This window comes from Pectinophora gossypiella, chromosome 5, assembly GCF_024362695.1.
Source record: "Pectinophora gossypiella chromosome 5, ilPecGoss1.1, whole genome shotgun sequence".
NCBI lineage: Eukaryota > Metazoa > Arthropoda > Insecta > Lepidoptera > Gelechiidae > Pectinophora > Pectinophora gossypiella.
Window position 1 is genome coordinate 8,273,097 of NC_065408.1, and position 20,170 is coordinate 8,293,266.

A 20,170-nucleotide genomic window follows, 5' to 3' on the forward strand; every position below is an offset into this window, starting at 1 on the left:
ATCAATAAAAAACGAATCGATTAAATCGACATATAGGCCAACTTCCGGCTGAAAAAAATAAAAGAAAAATACTGTTTTCTCTATTTTTATTTCTTTACGATATTATTGACCAAATTTTTAACTAGTAGGTGTTATTAAATTATTTATAAACTCTTTTGCCATTGCCTTTTCACTTAAATGCAGACGAGAAACAGTAATCAATAACATAAGTTCGATTATTTCACGCATCACACTCAACTCTATGATAGTGAAGTGATTTGTGGATTGGATTGGTTGAATGCTAGCGAAGCAAGCCAAGCAAAGCAAAATGGTGGAATCCGTGGAATAGTTTCAAGAAAGAAGCCATAAATCGACAAAGCAATCCCTATACTGGACAACACTTTACATTATTCGATAGTTACGGATTTGGTTCATCACTTTTTGTTTTGATTTTATTATTTACGGGGCAAAAATGTCGGAGTCAAGCGATGCAATTGATATGAAATCGTGTCGAATATGTTTGTCGACCAAGAAACCACTTTGCCCGCTTTTTAGATACAAGCTTTCGGGTAATTATGCCGAAATGCTCACAGCGATAGCTGATGTTAAGGTAATTTACTAATTTTTCAACTTGTAAACCTCTATTGTACTTTCGGAAGAAAACTTGCCTTTGCTTATTATTGTAACCACAAGGCTTCACCTAAAGCTGTAGTTTCGTGGTTCTCTAACCCAAGTATATTATTCATTCAAAATATTTTTTATATCACTGATAGAAACACTTCGGCGTTTTCGCTCGTGTCAATTTTACATCTCTTTCTATAATTACTTAAATTAACATGAACACTTTTTGTTGATAACAGGTTGCATCCAACGATGGGCTTCCAGATAGAATATGCCATAAGTGTTGTACTGCCTTGGAAAAGGCATACCTTCTTAAAACTGTGGCTGAAAGGTAAGTACTTACTACTAATAAAATAACTCTTTTGCAGGGTTGAAATTATTACATTTTTATAATTCACTCTTAATATAATCTACATTTTATTATAACTTATCTGTATTACACAGGACGGATAAGAAACTTCGAAAAATAATGGTAAAAATGAATCAAAATGTTCAGACTAAGAAAATAGCTTTCGACTCTTTTACTGATATAAAGAGTGAGATTGGCCCACTAGCAGTAAAATCTGAACCAAAATGGGAGTTGGAAATTGATACAGCAGGCAATGTGAAACCAGTAGAGACCATGGAAGGAAAGGACATAGTCATAGCCAACACAGTTATAAGAAAAGTAGAAGGTGGTGAAGATAATAAGGATTTGGAATCGAAAAATGATATTTTTTCAGATAAAGTAGATCTGACTTGGCAAAAAAAGAAGGAAGGCAGTGATTATGATGTGAGTGTTTGATTTAAATCTCAGAACAGAAATAAATGATTTCCTTATTCCTACACAAGGCCAACAAAGCCCAGAACGGGCCTTTTGTGCCTTGCTTTAAACAATTTATTTGATAATACTTTTTTAATTTCAGACTGAATACTTAGATGATGATTTCTTCCAAGAAGATGATGACGATGATTATGTCCCTCCAGAAAAGAAAACTAAGTTTAAAAAACCAAAATTGTCAGATATCAAAGTGTTTAAAGGAAAGAAAACTGTTGTAAGGAGTGTCAAAGTTCTTACACAAGTCAAATCTGAGGATGGTAAAAGCAAAGAAAAAGGCGAAGGCAAATCCAAGGCTACGACAATAACTTGCTGTATGTATAATTTTCTTACATCAAAATTGCATAGGATTTTGTTAGTTGTAATTCCTCTATAGTGCATACTTACTTTTGTTTACGAAATATTAATTACACTTTAGTAATTTTTTACATTGTATGTTTGACTTTTAGATCCAATTATGAAGAATGGGTCACGAGGTCCACCAATCCTTCTAAAGAGGCCAAAAGATGCCACAGTACTTAAGGTGCATCCTAGTTACAAAACAAAATCGTCATCAGGGGAGACTAAAGTTCTTAGCAGAGAAAAAACAGTTCGCGTGGTGAGGAGTGCTAAGCCTGTAGTGAAACAGAGAGAAAAGCTTGTCTGCCCTATATGTGGCATACTCACTTTCACTCTGGGTAACCACATATCGACCCACCAAGGTAAATTTTGAACAGTTACACTATTTAGTCTTGATTTGTAAAATTCTTGATGTTCTAGTTCTAGCAAATTCTTACCTACCTTTCTAAACAAAATTAATATACGAATTATAAAAAAAAAACTTCAATGCCTGGAAGATGGATCTCCCATGCTATTTATTCATTTTCACTTTACAAATTAAAAGAATTTTTATTTTTTTTTCAAAATTCAACTAGCAATTTATTGATCAGCCCTCGTGGCGCGAATTATATCGAGGGCTCCGACCAATAGCCCTTCAACGCCTATCTACATAGATATCATTCGCTGCGTTTATTGTTTATTCGAAGCCCTCGATATAATTCATGCCGCGCGCGACGCGGTCCAGACTGATGACAGTTATAATCTAATAAATTGTTTCAATAAAACAGAGAAGAAGAAGTTCAACTGCTCGGAATGTGCGCGCTCGTTTGCACAGAAGGGCAACTTGCTGGCACACATGAAGCAACATACGGGCATCAAGGACTACATCTGCGATATATGCGGCGCAGGATTCTACAGTCAGAAGTCTCTAGTCAGGTAATACAACAAGCAAGCTATTGTCATGTTATTTATAAAGTGTGGTCCTAAGCTTGGTGGCCAATGTAGATAATAGAAAGCGCAAAATGTAAATCACTGGTAGGCTAAGATCCAATTTAGTTTTTTTTTTTAATATAAGTAGGGTGTCATTTTCGAGACCCGGGAATTCTCGGAATGCACGATATGGGAACTTATATTATAAGTCATCATAAGTTACCTTAATGATATAGATGTAGACATAAATTATCAACATACATGAATTAAATAAAGCTTTTGAAAAATTTTCTTAATCCATTTTATATTTACCTTTACTTTCACTTTATTTCAGACACAATCTGATACACAAGGGAGAAAGACCTTTCGCATGCAACTTGTGCCCGAAAAAGTTCATTGCTGTAAGTATTTACCTTTATTTATGTAACTGCAATATTTAAATTTTACATGAAAAACTTACATTTACTATATCAATCGATTAAAATTAATTACTTTCTAATCAAAGAAACCATAAATTATTAAATAACTTGCTCTAGAGCACGAAAAATTCAAAAGGAGCCTGTACAGTTTGCTAGGGGGTAGAAAAATAAGTGGACATTGTATTTCAGCGATGCGATCTGAACCGCCACCTGCGCATACACTCGGGGTACAAACCGTTCAAGTGTGGGACTTGCGCGATGTCGTTCAACGCGAAGCACCAGTTGCAAAACCACGAGCGAATGCACACCGGGGAGCGGCCGTACACTTGCCAGGTGCGTGACGTCATTATTTACGTTGCAGGCGCAGTCCCTGCGACGGCACATGCGGATCCACACGGGTGACAAGCGGTTCGTCTGCCACATCTGCAACAAGAGTTTCACGCAGAGCCACCACCTCCGCAACCACATGCTCGTTCACACTGGCGACAAGCCCTTCCTCTGTCAGGTCCGTATTTTTATGCTTGGTGATGACTTGGAGCGACGATTACATAAGAAGGTACAAGTTTGTTTATTTATTCTTTATTAGTGTCGATTTGGGCAACGACCATCTCTAAAAGAGATCTCTTCTAGCCCGCGTATGGTGTAAGTAGTGACTTCACGTGGAAGGTGCGTTTAAGTAAGGTAATTAAGATTGTAAATTAAAGAAAGAAGCATTTTTACAAGATTTGCTGTTTACCTATTGTCATTAAATGAGAAACCACATGCAGAATATAATATCGAAAAAGACATTTCACAGCTATTTCTTCCGGCCATGTAGTTAATGCCATTTGCGCCTAATCTACAAGAAGTCACGTCAAAAAAAAAGCAATTTAAGCAGAATGCGCTATAAACAAAGCTACTCTTGGATATTATTCTAGTTTTTTATTATACGTAAGAGGTGTGGGTACTTAGTTGATCTTGCGATAGATGTACCTCTGATTACCCTAATTGGGATATGGTCGAGAGCTTATGTTGTCTAATACAATGCCTGTACCACGAGGACTTGCAGCAACTACGCCCTGTTCAACAGGTATTGTATTGTTTATTGTAGTGTTTAAACGTCGCATATTCACTGTCAAGTTGTTCCTGCTATCTTCCAGTCATCGTGTCCTTGTGAGTATTATATTCTAAAATTATTTGTTTCTAATAACTAACTCTATGGCTCGATATGGGTGGTAAGTATTGCAAAGTTCACTTACTATACTAAAGTTTTGCCGATCGATTTACACCAAAGCCGCTGCGCCTGATTCCCTCAGCACAGTTTTCAAAGCACAGAAGAATTGCACACCTTGTTTTAGGTTGAGATGAACTGGAGAGAAAAGATGTGCCGAAATCCCCCAATCACCGCAAAGGAGAGAGCGAAAGAGCATCTTCTTTCTCGCTCTCTCGCACATTGTGATTTGTCAATTTCGCACGTCTCTTCTCTCCGCTTTAGTAGAAACTCACCCTATGTCTATCTATCCAGACTTTCATAACGCAGATCATAATATCATCATAAAAGTAATAATAGAGAATAATCGTCATCAAAATAGTAGCTGCAGTAGTTTTAGGCAGATAACACAACACGTGCGACAAAACATATGAAAAGAGTATAAAAATTGTCGATTTAAAGTGCAAAGCCTAATGAATATTTTTGAGTTCTAGTTAGTAATTTACACAAAATTTACAGGTGTGCAACGTTGCGTTCAGCTACAAGGTGAACTTAAACAACCACGTGTACAAGGTTCACGGCATCAACCTCAAGTTCAAGTCCATCCACACGGTGACGGAGGACATCCTCCGGCGGGAGATGGGCATGGTGAACGAGACTCGGATGGCCATCATGCAGATAACGCCCGGCATAGGAGACGTGCCGCCGCCCGCCGCGCATGAAACTGTACACCATTCTTCTGATTATTAATTATAACTACCCATTTACCATCGGACATAATACCTATACGTTATAGCATGGTGCGTAGGCTAGCTTTCAGAACAGGGATGTTGCTGATGTTTTAAACATCCGCGAATGCAAATGTAGATGCTGAATTTTAACGTTCACATCAGTGGACGCGGATCTTAACATGTAATAAAGAAAATCTACATAACCTCGTTTTTCACAATACAGAAACAATGGGGTTTGGATTTTAAATGACATAATTCAGTATTTGAAAAGGTTGGAACGCCAGATTAGCAGTCATACATATTTCTAGAAAGAGAATCGGTTCAAAATTATGATGGTAGGAAGTACTATTTCATACGAGTTTATTGAAATTAGTTACATACTGAAGTATGCAAGCGTTCCCTAGATAATAGGTATTTTCAAAACGTCAAGCCAGCGGGATCAAAGAACTGCCTTTATAACTTTGGAACCGTTGAAGTACTCATTTCGGTATTTTGCAGGGGGTAAGTACTATTTCGGTACTATTTTTTGGCGTTTAAATCAAAGCGAAAGACCTTGTCGTTAACTCTCGCCAAATTTCGCTCACCGTCAAGCTAGCAAGTGCAATAAAACATGGCTATAAATCCAGAACCGTGAAGGTACTAATTTTTTTACAACAGGTACTATTTTTTTCAATAAGAGTACTATTTTTTGGTATGGTCAAATTATTTTTTCGTGCCCATTTTTTTTTTGAGGCCGCTAGCTTGACGCACACCAAATGGTATAACATGCTGATCCGATCCCAAGTCTCATACTATTGAATGAGAAGTCAATGAACCTTGGCCAGTGTTTTGCAAATGTTAAGCACCATGAAATTTAGGGCCTCTATCGGACTAGTGTAATAGTTGATATACCGTAATAACACGGCCCTAAACACCGTGTTTGCATACATTCTTTAATGTATTCCTAAAAATGTAGTGAAAAGTCTTAAGTATCATTTCTACTTCATGTGGTATATTAGAGAAACACGCGTGCTCTCTTCATTATTGACTAACAGAAATACGTTGTAAGATCATTGCTGATCCCAGTGACGTGACATTGTACGGTCGCAAGCATCAATATGCATACACTTTGGTACCATGTCACATGATGTTTTTTGACAAATTGCACTGTAAGTCTCACTAAATGTCAAATATGTTAGTGTGACAGTCCTAAAGTGGGTACATTATGCTCATGACTACATTGCATTTCATTTTTCTTATTATTTCGTGGTAATGATGCGATAAGCACGGTTACTTAGCATATATGCAAACCAACTCTGTCTTGCTATAGTGAAAAGGCAGTGGGGTGATGTACTTTACATTTGATATATGTAGTACAATCAAGCTTCGTCCCCACTAGACAGATATTTTCTCTTCAACTATATAGCAAAGTCGCGAGATTAGACGTCATGCGAAGCCTAGTAACGTCCCGCATTTTGTACGGGGACTCATGCCGATTCAATGTAGCTGCGTCTCTTTCGTGCGAATATGCACTCGTATCTATCCTTCTCCGACTGAAATCCCGTCCTGGATACTGTCATACTTTATTTTTTTTGTTGGATATTTACAGTAACTTTTGTTCTGATCTATTTTCACCTACTTTTGTAGGATCGATTGGTAGGCCCCATGCCAGAACATTGCTTATGCCTCTAGGCAGGAGGGTGGTATTTGAATGGAGTTGGTTATCAGTACCACTACGTACTTATCGATATTGATTTTTTTACCGGGTGAGAGCCTTCAGCGCTCCCCATTTGTCCGGCCAAGTAGTTAATGCCATCTGCGGCAAATCTACAATAAGTCACGTCAAAAAAAAAAAGATATTGATTTGAATACGTGTAGACCAGATAGGAAATTATGCACAGCACAATTTATTTGTTTTGTGTTGTTATTTGTTGACTGTATACCTTTTGCGCCAAGTTAAATATTTTAAGTTTTGTACACTTTGGTATTTTTTATTTTAAAAGTACCTACATAGAACTATAAAAACATTAGGCCACATTTTTTTGTTTCTTTTGTTGATTGACGCATGCATGTATTTTGTGAGTGAGTAAAAAGTGAGAACAGGAAATTCTTATAATTAAGTTGATTGTACATAGCATTTCTGTAGATTAAAGTTACTCTTATGTACATATATACAAGCCTTTAATTTTAAATGAAATTAATTAATTTTCAGGTTGTTTGTGAATACGAAATATTTACTTGTTCAGAAAAGTAGTATTATTTCTAGCGACTTATAGGTATAAACTGCCGAAGTAGGTAAAAGGGTTAGTTACATCCTAATCAATATTTCCGAAGGGAAAAATTACTACAGACTGTCAGGGCGAAGTACACACTGTAGGTACCCACTTGGCTAAGTTTTTTTTGTACCGCTGGGCAAAGACATTTTACCGCGTTAATAGGATTGAAAAAAAAAACAAGTACGATAACATCACAGTTATTAATTTTAAGTAAATATCTTACAATCCAATCGTGAATGTGTGTCGCCTAAACATTAACATTAGTAATTATTAACTCGTACAATACAAGAATCATTCATTACAGTAATTTTGAACTGTTTTCAGTTCTATGATCTATCTTAATAATATACAATTAATCGTTAGTTTTCATCGTTTTTTTTAGCGCAGACACATGAGGTTGTGACATTCATCTTGTGAGCGACCCATCTGTGGTGGAAGTCGCTCGGTAACGCCACTGTCGACTCCTCTTTACGGAGCAAACTTCTTTTTAGCTTGAGGACTGTGATCTGAAATTCATAATGGAAATACATAAAAGTTGGCATATATTTTATATTATAAACGAAGAAACGCTTTTGATAATGGAGAAAATATTTTTAAGTAAATCTTGTGTCGCATGATGTTGACACTATGTATACATACACTGGCTGGTGTACATAGTGATGATGAGGATGGTAAAAGAATACGTCGGTTTCAAGTCCGACCACGGTTTATTTTGATTAAAAGTTCGGAATATTCAACACGTAATGGACGCGCGACATAGAACAACATGGACCTCCGTCCGGTCGTAGAAGAAGCACAATGTTGCTATTTCATAAAATTATATTTGATTAAATTGTTGCCAATAACTTTTGTAGGCGACGTATATTTTTGATGTATACGCCCTGCGATGAGAACAGCGTGAAGAAATGGTACATGAACACAATTTGATTATACTTACAGAATAATAATTTGGTTTACAGTGATAAGGAGGAGGGCACGACCCTTCCAAGCATTTCCGGTTTTCTACCCTCGTTGGGTAGTAATTATCACCAAGGTTTATCACATCTCTCTGAAACATAAATTCTTGTCTTTACACTTAGTTGTAAAAATGAATGCGATGTATACTCGATAAGTATTCAACAAAGCAATATACTTGCCTCAGATTCGCAGTTGCATGGTGGATCTGGTGTTCCATACTGTAACAAAAAAATAGTTACATTCCACGGAAAAATGTAGGTAATAAGATTGTTCGCTAAAGAGCGACTTTGCAGAAGGGCAAATTCTATCCCCATGGGCAGTAAAATACCTAACTCACATTTTTCTTCTTAATATTCCCTCTTTTCCGCGTCGTGGTTTCAACGGAGTTATCTAAGAATATTATGTCGTTGCGGATCATGTTAGCGTAGTCCACAATCTGAGCGGTCAATTCCTCGGGATTTGTTTCTGGTTCGAAAGCTTCTGCCACTGGCGCGGGGACCAAGTTGTCCAGATTAGCTGAAATGTCGTCGTCGAGCGCTTGCACCACATAGTTTTGTCTCGTACGCGTTCTTGTCCTTTGGTTTTCAATCATGAACTCATCCACATTGGGTGTGATCCTTATAGCCAATGTCCGAGGTACAATTTGTATTGCAAATAAGTAGCTGCAGCATGCCAGTATTACTATGAACGTTCTCGTGATCTGCAATTTCAGAGGGACTTAATTTAAATCAGCATGTTAACTTCGAGACATTCTTCGTTACAAGGTGTTATTCGCCGAGAAGAACACGCTCGTGGGATTAAGAAAAAAGAAAAACACTAAATTAACTAGGTGTATGATTTATATTTTAAAGAACATTATTTTAAATACTTTTTGTTGCAAAGATCACCCAGTTGGTAATCGGTTGCATAATTTGTATATAAAAAGGACTGACCCAAAACGATGCAGTAGAAAACTCGCGTAAAGAAATGTTATTTGGTTTAAGTACCTATAACATTTATTATTATTACACGTGGCACACCTTAATAATTATTTTAAATTCTAATTACAATAAAACCTTATACTAACTATACACTTACCATGGTGCTGTCCCTATGGGATCCTCTAGTCAACTATTCATGGATATCAGTTTTCTTGTCCTTATATACCGGGAATTGATTGACGGGTTAGAGAATAGATCCATTAGTCTTGTAATATTTTCTTTAAAGGTAATGTGGGATGGGGCATTGTTTAGGTAAACTAATACCTAAGGATATAATGTTTTCAGAGACCTGTACTGGGTGGACAGTTAAGGTTGTAGACATAGGTATAATATGGTATAGATGTTTCCTGTGAACAAATAGGTCGAATATGATGAACTATGATGAGATGGTAGACGATATCAAGACAGACCACTAATCCGATAATCGGATGACATTGTGAGGTATGAGACTTGCACAGGATCGAAAATAATGGCGTGAAAGAAAGGAGGCCTATACCCAGCAGTGGGTGGATACAGGCTGAGTAGATAGATATAACGAACAAATGCGTATATGCAAAAGCAAAAGCAGTAAATTAAATGAAGACCATCTCGGTGTTATCAGCCATTAGTCATGACGATGTCCATAATATGATCACACCCGTGATCCTTACGGTGTAGGCAGAGTAGAACTACGTCGGCCTATTACTGAATCCGACTCTGTAGGTAACCCATCCCACCTTAGCCTGCACTCACACTTATCTCACGCCATTTATAAAGATAGAGGGGGTGACAACGTCCAGGGTAACAATATCGTTATTAATTCAATCATCTATCGATAATCACATCTAATCTCAGTTTTCACAACGTATGGAACATTTTTATCTCAACAGAATTTGCAAGACTTACCTTTTATTTGAATTTTTATTTTTCTTACGTTCTGTCTAACTTGATAAACTGAATGTATGTATAGGCTGGTAACCTGTTGCTTAAGGACAAGTCATGTCCTTGAGAGGATCCAGATATTTACTGCGGCTTTCGTATGCAATAAAACTATAGCCCCAGCATAGAATAAGAAATTAATACTACGTAGCCCCACGTTGGGCGCCAATTGCAGTGAGTTCGGAATTTGGATATCTTTAGCCGAAATCTTGGTCATTAGGCATTCTACGTGATTTTTGTACTAATCTTATAAATTATGACTATTCAATATTGACAAATCGAATCTTCAAGGTTCGGGGTGTGGAATAAAATAATAAAGTTAATCAAACGGTCTTTATTTAAAAACATTTTTTAACATTAATTAGGTAATAATCACATCTTTAAAACTTTTTCTATTCTGTGAACATCATGATTCATTCATACCTATCTGGAAGTCGACGACAATCTGTTTTGATTCTAACGCCTTCACCGCCTGCTCGAATGCGAGGGCGGCCTGTGGCCCGTCGAAGGGGTTGAGAGGTTTATCATCTTTGAGTAGCCCGTGTACTCTGAGCATAAGATCTCTCATCAGTATCTTCTCCTGTTTCAATACTTCCTCGTTCATCACGTAAACGGAGCGTCGCTTGAGGAACACGCCGTGCTTCTTGAAGCAGTGTCGGTTGAAGTCGTGCTTGTAGCTGTACGGCTGCGAGCAAATCTGGAAGATAAATACGCAAATATAACCTCGTAACATCCGGTTTTCCAGGTACAACAGTAAAACAATAGGGCTTTACTACCTTTAATTTATTAGTAAAGTTCGGGGTAGGTGGCAACCCTAAACATACACGACTATTCTGTTACTCATATGTCAAATATCAACCAAATACCCATTAATTACGACAGCAATGCCGTTATCTATCAGTCACCAACTTTACTGGTATTTATACCCAAATACCTATTAACTTGTAACTAAAACGTAAAAATCTTCAATGTGATCACTTTATGTCATGTAGAAAGTAGAAACTTAGATTTATGTATAAGTATGTCGGTCTTCTGCTCCATTTTACGGGCACGTGTAGCCCTTTGAGTAGCCAATGTACGGCCACGAGCATTAATATGTATAATACACTTTGGTACCATGTCACATTAACTTTTTTGACAAATTGAATTGTAAGTCTCACTAAATGTCAAATATGTTAGTGCGACAGAGTCCTAATGTGGGTACATTATATTGCTTATGACTGTAACTACCTAATTAAAGTACGAAAAGGCAAGTTTAGAGCAGCGATCAATTTTGACACTGATTTGCCACCGCGAATATTGACTGCTGAATGAAGTGGATTGGACAAATTAAGTATTTTAAGGTCGTAAGGCCCAAAGTCCTTTTAAAATCCAAATCCCATTGTTTAACTATTGTGTCTGTAAATCCGGGCCTTACGAGGATATTATAATAGCAAATAACTTAAAGAAACTACGCTTCAGTCGCTAACACGCCTCCAATGCAGGTGCTGCGGTAACTTGAAAATAGTTTGAGAAATACATGCAAACGAGTAGGTACATTTATAAATAGGTATTTGAACGCACCTCGCATTTGTATGGCCTCTCGCCTGTATGCACTCGCATATGATGCCGCAGTCCGTATTTGTTGTAGAACGACATGTTGCACTGATCACACATCACAGTCTTGCTGGCAGAGTTGTGCATCAAACGGTGGCGCCGCAACGCGTTTCTCTGTTATTAAGAGCAGACTATGAACACAAACCTTTTTGAAGGGTTAAAAAAAGCTTCTGCAGCAGATAACAGCTCCATGTTTAAATAGTCGACAGGCTAGTTTGCAACTAGTCAAATCAGTTACTTTTTACTAAACATCAAAACACTAAATTAGTATGTAGAAGTAGATTTTGCTACGAATAAATAATAAAGATTTTGTATGAAAAAGCATACTATAACGTCATAGAAAACGTGATAAAATGTCGGACATATTACGTTTTTTTCAAAAAAAAGAAAATGTTTTTCGTTAGTTTTAAATCTGTCTTTATTTAGTAATTAGAATTTCATAATTTATCATGCATGAACCTAGTGCACGACCCAATTATAGGTACCTATAAGTAGGTATGCAAGAACACAAGAGCTGCCGCATATACTGATTTATGTTATCTTTGGCTGCCGCAGTAAAAAGACGAAAGGTGAAAGATTACAATATCATGCACGATCCACCCATACTCTACATATATTGTTAATTAAGTAACTATGAAACAGTAAATAATCATACACTTACCCGTTTAAATGCTTTATTGCAAATATCGCAAACGTAATTAGTTTCCGTCGAATGCATTTGTAGGTGACTGAAATTACGTAAAAAAAATTGAATGTTTCAGACATTTGATAAACATACGCTATATAATAAACATACACCCGGGTATTTCGAAAAACCATCTACAATATTCCGTCTATGTGGTGGTTAGTCGTTGTTAGATTAGAATTCTGTGGTTTCTGCCTACCCCAACGGGAAAGGCGTGTTTTTATGTATGTATATATATGAGGTTGAGGCCTTATCGGCATGATAGTTTATTTTTATGGACTGCTGTAGGCTCTGCACGGCAACCGCGCCGAGCGCAGCGCGGTTATCATGCAGACTCTGCAGGTGAGCATCTGCCCATGTACATATATTAATTATTGAGTAGATGTCTAGACACAAACTGTCTAGATACAAGTAGTGCAAAATAAACATAGCATATCATCATCATCTCAGGCCTTACATCTTTATCAGATGATTCAAACAGCGTTTCTGTAGCAGCTTTTAAAATGGCTGTATAAAGTCCAATGCGAGAGCGACAGTAGCGGCCGCACGACTGGCATTGGGTTGAGCATATAGGTAGAACTTAGACAACATTAGGTACAAAAGATGTACATAATAAGATCAATTAGATACCTCTTTAATGACTGCTTGTCGTGGAAAGCAGCTATGCAATATCCACATTTGAAGTCCTTTGTGTCGTTGTGGCGCTTTTTATGTGATATCAGACCGGAAGCGGTAAAGAACGCTTTACCGCATATTTCACATTTATATGACCGCTCACCTGTAATCAAGGAAACCAGTTATACAGTAGACATTTGTTTGGTGTTTTCTTCAGATTCTCAATCAAAACTATGAATCTGAAGTTGGTATGGACTGTAGATTTTTCTGGAAGTATTTACTCGATGGATTAAAAACAGTGCATTTGTTTAGGTAAGTATATAACTACATCCGGGAGTTTGTACAGGATGATTGGGAACCATAACCTTGGATGTCTCTAAGTTCTGATTTTTTATACTATTATTTTGCTGACAATTTCTTTCTTTATAATATTCTCTCATTAATATTAAATATATGAAAAATGATAATAGAAAGAAACAGTTTTATATCAGCCAAAATGGACTATAGCTATATGAGTATTATGGCTACATTACGCGGTAAGGATAAAATTTAGATTGAAAACTCCTTTTATAGTGAAGGTAGCTAATAACCCACTGACATCTGGAATCGCGTATATTATAGGAACTACCTATTACTTGTCTAGGTGGTAGAAAAAAATACTGAATATAATCTGAAAATATTTATTTATATTATAGTTATTTTGTAACGAAGTAATAATCAGAATATAATAATTCGTTCATATCTGGAAGTCCACAACAATCTGTTTTGTTTCTAACGCCTTCACCGCTTGCTCGAATGCGAGGGCGGCCTGTGGCCCGTCGAAGGGGTTGAGAGGTTTATCATCTTTGAGTAGCCCGTGCACTCTGAGCATGAGATCTCTCATCAGTATCTTCTCCTGTTTCAATACTTCCTCGTTCATCACGTAAACGGAGCGTCGCTTGAGGAACACGCCGTGCTTCTTGAAGCAGTGTCGGTTGAAGTCGTGCTTGTAGCTGTATGGCTGCGAGCAAATCTGGAAGATACCCATATTTTTTATGAAATCTTACACCTAAACTCACGAGTGTACAGATCTACAAAACCAAAGTCATGACAATTTGCAATCATTCTTGGCATTCGCGTTCTTCTCTCGTTTAGAAGGCGTGGTGAAAGTATTATAATAATTTCTTAAGTTGTGTAAATAATATCGTTAGCGTCAGAATACCTCGTTGCCTGTTGAGTTCGGCAGTGAAAGTTGAGTATTTGATAGTTTTCATCATAAATTAATTTAAAAAATAAACACAGTTTACATCATAGATTTTCGGTCTATTTCCCACTGATTATGTCCATCATGTTACACAACAGAGACAACTCTTTAGTCAATTTCTACGACCAGCCGATATAATAAACAACATTGATTACTCTGGAGTATTTGTTGCCAAATACTTTTACAAAGTTTAACTCACCTCGCATTTGTACGGCCTTTCGCCAGTATGTATTCGCATATGATGCTGCAGTCCATATTTGTTGTAGAACGACATGTTGCACTGATCACACATCACAGTCTTGCTGGCAGAGTTGTGCATCATGCGGTGGCGTTTCAACGCGTAACTCTGTGTAACATGAGAAAAATGTAAGCACTAACACGCTACGAACAAACAGACGCACAGCCGCTAAGGTTTTTTTACTAAAATAGCGTACGAACCTTGTTGTAAATACGTATACATTAAGTTATGCATGTAGTATAAGTTCGTTTTCTCAAATTAAGATGTTATGATGGTTAAATTAAAGAGCAATATCGGTTATAGTGCCCGTCATTACGCCCATCATCATTATCAGCCCTACGACGCCCACTGCTGGGCGTAGGCCTCCCCCAAGGATCTCCACGACGACCGGTCCTGCGCTGCCCGCATCCAGCGACTTCCCGCGACCTTCACCAGATTGTCGGGCCACCTTCAAAAACACTACGCGTGGTCATTGTGACTAAATTCGATCTCGACGCACCGTCGCTTAGTAACAAAATGCGCCGCCGCCGCGGACGTTTTTTTACGGAGTATGGTAGTAGGTATTTATTTGCATACAAGGTCAATGGGTTATAGAAATATAACCGAAAAAGAATACGGTAATTACGGAGACCATTGAAACCCCCCAACTGTGAGCGTGCTTGCATACTATGTGATATTTTGTAAGTCAATCATGGAATGGATTTCCAGCCAATTTTTGCCAGTTAATACACTTACCCGTTTAAATCCTCTGTTGCAAATATCGCAAATGAAATTTCTTTCCGTCGAATGTCTATATTTCAAGTGACTGAAAATAACATAGAAATAGCAATTAGATATAGTCTATCATTTTAGTAAGGACATTTGTAGATGCATAGGGCAATTGGTAGATGTAGGTATATGCCAACATACACTACTTATTTCAGCCAACATTCATTCCAAAAATCTGAAGTATTTAGAGTTGATCAATTTACCTCATGATGAGTTTCACAATTAATAATCTATCCCTTACATTATATGGATAAGACAAAATGTATGTGCAGAGGATTTTCCATAGGCAATGGGAGCAAGACGCCTAAGAGTAGAACTGGAACTTGACTTCTGGCATTGCCAAAAAAATTTAAATCCGATCTGAGAGAAATAGCCCATGACGAGACATCGTAATAGAGAAAGAAGTGCTGTGTCGAGGATTAGAAAGTCTTCATAATACTTACTTAATTAAAGACGGCCTTATATTGAAAGCTGCTGTGCAAAGATCACATTTAAACTCCCTTGTACCAGAGTGTATTTTACGATGTTTTATAAGGTGTTTAGCAGCGAAGAATCCTTTACCGCAATCTTCGCATTTAAATGATCGCTCTCCTGTAATCAAAGAAAAAATGTTCCAATACAACAGAAGTAAATGGGATAAGTACTTCTTGAATGTTCACACAACTCCAATAGATTATAAAGAATTGGAAATTATAACAATTATAGTAGATATGGGATGAACATTCTTATGTACATGAAAACTAGGAAACAACAAGACTGCTATACTTATCTGTTAAATTTGTAGACAACAATCACTCCCGTATCGATTAAAGTAGCTTGAAGCAAGTTGCAATCAAGATATAAGGTTTAATTCATCACAGCCACAAACTGGCTGTCAAGATATTATTTATAAAGTATTTAAACTAATTTAGTAGCTATGCTATGCTTTGGATGGAGATCCAAAGCCATTATTATTATAATGTTTCATACTATGTTTCCTCTGCTGTGGAACATCAACCACTTTATAACTGAAGTAGTTTTCAATCAGTAATGTTTTTACGTTTGTCATTTCTATGACAAACTACTAGTCAAAATTGCTTTGAATAACAGTAACATGTGAAAAAATCATACCTGTGTGCTGCAACAAATGGGGTTTCAAAGTTTTAGTCATTAATCCACAGTAAGGACACATTTCTAGTTTTTGATAACATTTTCTTTTTTTATCCGATTTTTCTTTATTTTTTACAGGACAAGTATAAATAAGCTTTAAATCTTTTAGATATACAGGCTTTATATTGAGTTTTACTACTCCTTCGTCACTTTTATCTGTTTTTTTTTGAGATCCTATTCTTTTGTCTGAAACAAAATATCAACTTAGAGATCATCCAAAATAACAGCAGATTTAGTAAGAAAAAAATATTATTTTATATTTCCTGTTGGTTCTAAGTAGTTATAACAAAATTATTTCTGTAAATACATAGAACGAAAATCTTAAATGTGTAACCTACTTGTTGCTTGTTTCTTGTTCTTAGATTTACAGTTTTTGTTCTTTTGAAGTGCTGAAGGAATATAGTCATCATCTCCATCATTTGGGTCATAATCATCTGGTACATAATCCATGTCAATATATTTTTTTTCTGAAAAGAATGGTAAAGTGTGAAGTCATTTTCAATAGCTATTTTCCTATTGGAAATTACAATAACTTTATATTATGTCACTCTTCATTTACACAGACAGAAGCAGGGGGGTTAAAATGCCCACATCGAAGCAATTCATCTAAGAAAGTAATATTGCAATTTGACATTTGCACATGTAAAAGTAAGTGCGCAATGCAAACAACTGTCAAATAGTAATATTGCTTTCTTAGATGAATTGCTTCGATGAGGCCATTTTAACCCCCCAGATCCAACTTTTATGTCAGAGGGTAGGAAGGGGGGGGGGGTTTACCAGGTTGCAGACAACCTATCTCCATAAAGAATTAGATAAAATTGAACATTAAATGTGCAACTTACTTGTCGCATGTTTCTTGTACTTAGTTTTAGTGTTTTTCTTCTTTCGAAGTGCTAATGGAATATTGTGATCATCTTCATCAGTTGGATCATAATTATCTGCTGCCCAATCATCTGCTATATAGTCATCAATGTTCTGTAAAAGATTAATAAAATTTATATTTATGTTGGATGAAATGTTCTATATCAATTTGTGAAATGTGTGTTTATTTACTTACATCTGCACAGCCATCATCATCAGGATCCTCCTTAATTGACTTTAGAAACTCTAAGACTGGCACTGGTTGTCCAAAACCAACATTGTTGGTTGCACTAGGCCTTTTTATTACTGTATTATTGTAATTGAGTTCAAAGACTCCCTCTGTAAAATATTCCTTAAAATCTTCACACTTAGTCATATTTGGTTTGCTATCTACATCTATTTCAAGTTTTATATCATTTATATTATTAAACTGAAACTTTTTCAGCTTTGCATTATCATTCAGTGCTGCATTAGACCTGTAAAATCATCATCTTACTATAAAACATCTTACTACAAAATGAATATATTTCTTCTCTTTCTATACCTAGTCCCCAACTATTTATTTTGTACTACAACATCAGAAGTACCTAGGTATTTCACCATGCTTACCTTTCAATCAGGAGTTTAAATTCGTAAGAATCTCTAAGTCCTTTGCGACATGCGCGACATATTTTGTCAGTAATTCCATCATCTTTCAAAATCTAATAACAGGAATATTACAAAAATTAAAGGATAGTAAATCAGACAAATATTTAAGTACAAAACAAAATTATTCAGCCCGAAATAATACAAAAGTTCACTCTTATTGCTTAGAAGGATATCATTGAACCTATACAAAATGTAGTATGTTGAATAGTTAATTAAATAAAACGTCTATCCTTATATCCTAATAATAATTAAGAATATATGAAGAAAAATGATGGGTACCTTTATATTCGTCAATGAGCGTACCATTTCAACGTACTGTGTATCCTTATCGCTTATAAATATTGATAAGCAATTCTTTTTGTAACCTAAACATATCCGACACTTATCCATGGATAAATAATAATAATAATATTTTAGACAAAAATACAAAAACCATTTACAACATAGTATTACTCTTTGATTTACAAACAGCACAACAGCCGTGAATGTTCCAGTGACATTGACAGTTAAGTAGAGGGTTGCTAGATGTGTAATGGAATTTCGCAACAATACTATTTCATGTTCCTCAAAAGTTCAAAACTATTTTGTGTAATAAATATAATTATTATAAATATAAATGACTGAAATCGTCAAGTGTCATGTCACTTTCAATGTCTGTCGAATAGTTGAGATGGAGACGGAATGGTTGAGAAAAAAAACTTTCCTCGTCATCGTTTTTATTTCCCCGAAACTTTCAAAAGTTGTTTTTTCCACAAAATAGCGAAAAAATACCCAAACTGGCAACTTGCAACCTGTTATTTTATAATCTGTCATAAATAAAACTAAAATAAAATATGACTAGCTGCGTTCATTTTAGTTAATTCACGCACGTGTCTTAGGTCTTCGTAAGTCTTATTCCATCATTCATTGTATCACAATTGTATCATCATATCTCCATCTATTTACCTATAGAAGCTACGGAAGTGCTCAGATGTACAATATTTTACACGTAAACACATATTACCATATTACCCAGTAGACTGATTCGTAAGATGAAAGCATTTGGTAGTTAAGCACTATTATGATGATGATTATTGTATATAAACCAGGTGAATACTTAAATAGGTCGTCATCGGATAGTTTCACACCACCGGAAGTCAATAATAACACTAAGGATTTTAATTTCCGGTGCTCTGACTCACCCGCAACGCCACCTCTTCGACATCATTACATACAACGTATCTACACACATAAACTGTTGTTCGTAAACAATTAATTAAGTCATCATTTTGAGAAGATAACATACAGTTACATCTTGCCATTGAGACCTTGAGATGCATAAGATGAACTCGTGAACCGTATGGTGGCAGCGTAATATATCAGCAGGTACGTTACAGGTAGTAGGTACCTAAGTACCCACTCCAATATTTTGGAGAGGACGACTTGCCCAGGATCATAAGCAGTTGAACGCAATGTTTTTTACTCCCGGTTCTGTAGAAAATTGTACTTAGCAAATGCAATCTCGGACCTGTTTCATTGGACGAGTGACCATTTAGAAGCTTGATGCACTTAGATTCTGAAATAGGTAGGTACCTACATCGGGAAGCATGTTGCAAGCAATTGGTCCTTAGTACCGATATCAGATCATTTACCTCCATAACGGAGAACTCACACCTGTGATCCTTATTAAGGAGGGCACAGCTACAAGTAAGTAGTCAAAGCAGTAAGTACTTACCTACTTAGATAAAGCGAGTTTGGGCTTTGTATTAAAAGCCCCAAGATGGATATTAAGCAGCTGAACGCATTTTACATTTGTTCTTCACCTCCAGTCCTACAAATAAAACATCGTAACAACGTGAGAATAGCTTCAGAGAAGGTGCCGTGGTTTAATATTTAGGTATGTAGGTTGAAACACGAAAAAAATTACCGCCTTTTTTATTTAGTTTTGCTGATGGTAACTGTGAGGAGTCTTTGGCGGCTCAATAGTAACCCTGATACCAGGGTTGATGAGGTTGGTACTCCACCTCACAACGCACACAATAGAAGAAGACGGTACCTGTCCACCAGCCAGGACCCAGGCACAAGGGCACGCAGTAGCAATGTAGAACGGTAGCGTCGAGCAAGCAGAGGGCGGAGGGCGGGCGGCGGCGCAGTGGGCGCGTTTCCCCTCGTGGTGCGGGCGCCGGGCGTGTGAGTCAGCGCGGGGCGCGGGGCCGCGCGGGCGCCGCGGTGCAAGCGCGCGCCGCTGCAGTGTCGCACGCGCCGCCCGCGGCT

General features: G+C 36.9%; 3 protein-coding genes across 5 annotated transcripts; 1 reads left to right on the plus strand and 2 right to left on the minus strand.

Annotated features, from left to right (window-relative positions):
- Positions 1-250: 250 nt before the first annotated feature.
- On the plus strand, positions 251-7,020 carry LOC126366734 (zinc finger protein 347-like). Of its 2 annotated transcripts, none has more exons than XM_050009964.1 (9): positions 251-589; positions 840-931; positions 1,045-1,372; positions 1,506-1,731; positions 1,867-2,118; positions 2,524-2,671; positions 3,000-3,066; positions 3,446-3,589; positions 4,793-7,020. In XM_050009964.1, exons 1-9 carry the CDS (start codon positions 452-454, stop codon positions 5,021-5,023), a joined length of 1,626 nt encoding a protein of 541 aa, XP_049865921.1. In that variant the 5' UTR covers positions 251-451; the 3' UTR covers positions 5,024-7,020. The 2 variants fall into 2 exon arrangements, with proteins under 2 accessions (XP_049865921.1, XP_049865922.1); XM_050009965.1 differs by lacking the exon at positions 3,446-3,589 and adding an exon at positions 3,274-3,417 and having other exon boundaries at positions 252-589.
- A 420-nt stretch (positions 7,021-7,440) lies between these two features.
- LOC126366771 (prothoracicotropic hormone-like) lies at positions 7,441-10,419 on the minus strand. Its single transcript, XM_050010014.1, has 5 exons — positions 9,294-10,419; positions 8,554-8,916; positions 8,396-8,434; positions 8,197-8,307; positions 7,441-7,765 (listed from the first exon to the last, which is right to left on the minus strand). Exons 1-5 carry the CDS (start codon positions 9,294-9,296, stop codon positions 7,619-7,621), a joined length of 663 nt encoding a protein of 220 aa, XP_049865971.1. The 5' UTR covers positions 9,297-10,419; the 3' UTR covers positions 7,441-7,618.
- Positions 10,420-10,433: 14 nt separating this feature from the next.
- LOC126366735 (zinc finger protein 729-like) lies at positions 10,434-18,405 on the minus strand. Of its 2 annotated transcripts, none has more exons than XM_050009966.1 (10): positions 18,197-18,405; positions 17,879-17,970; positions 17,466-17,745; positions 17,251-17,383; positions 16,747-16,875; positions 16,370-16,594; positions 13,026-13,173; positions 12,372-12,438; positions 11,678-11,824; positions 10,434-10,811 (listed from the first exon to the last, which is right to left on the minus strand). In XM_050009966.1, exons 1-10 carry the CDS (start codon positions 18,305-18,307, stop codon positions 10,521-10,523), a joined length of 1,623 nt encoding a protein of 540 aa, XP_049865923.1. In that variant the 5' UTR covers positions 18,308-18,405; the 3' UTR covers positions 10,434-10,520. The 2 variants fall into 2 exon arrangements, with proteins under 2 accessions (XP_049865923.1, XP_049865924.1); XM_050009967.1 differs by lacking the exons at positions 10,434-10,811; positions 11,678-11,824; positions 12,372-12,438; positions 13,026-13,173 and adding exons at positions 13,677-14,022; positions 14,453-14,599; positions 15,227-15,296; positions 15,703-15,850.
- Positions 18,406-20,170: the final 1,765 nt, after the last annotated feature.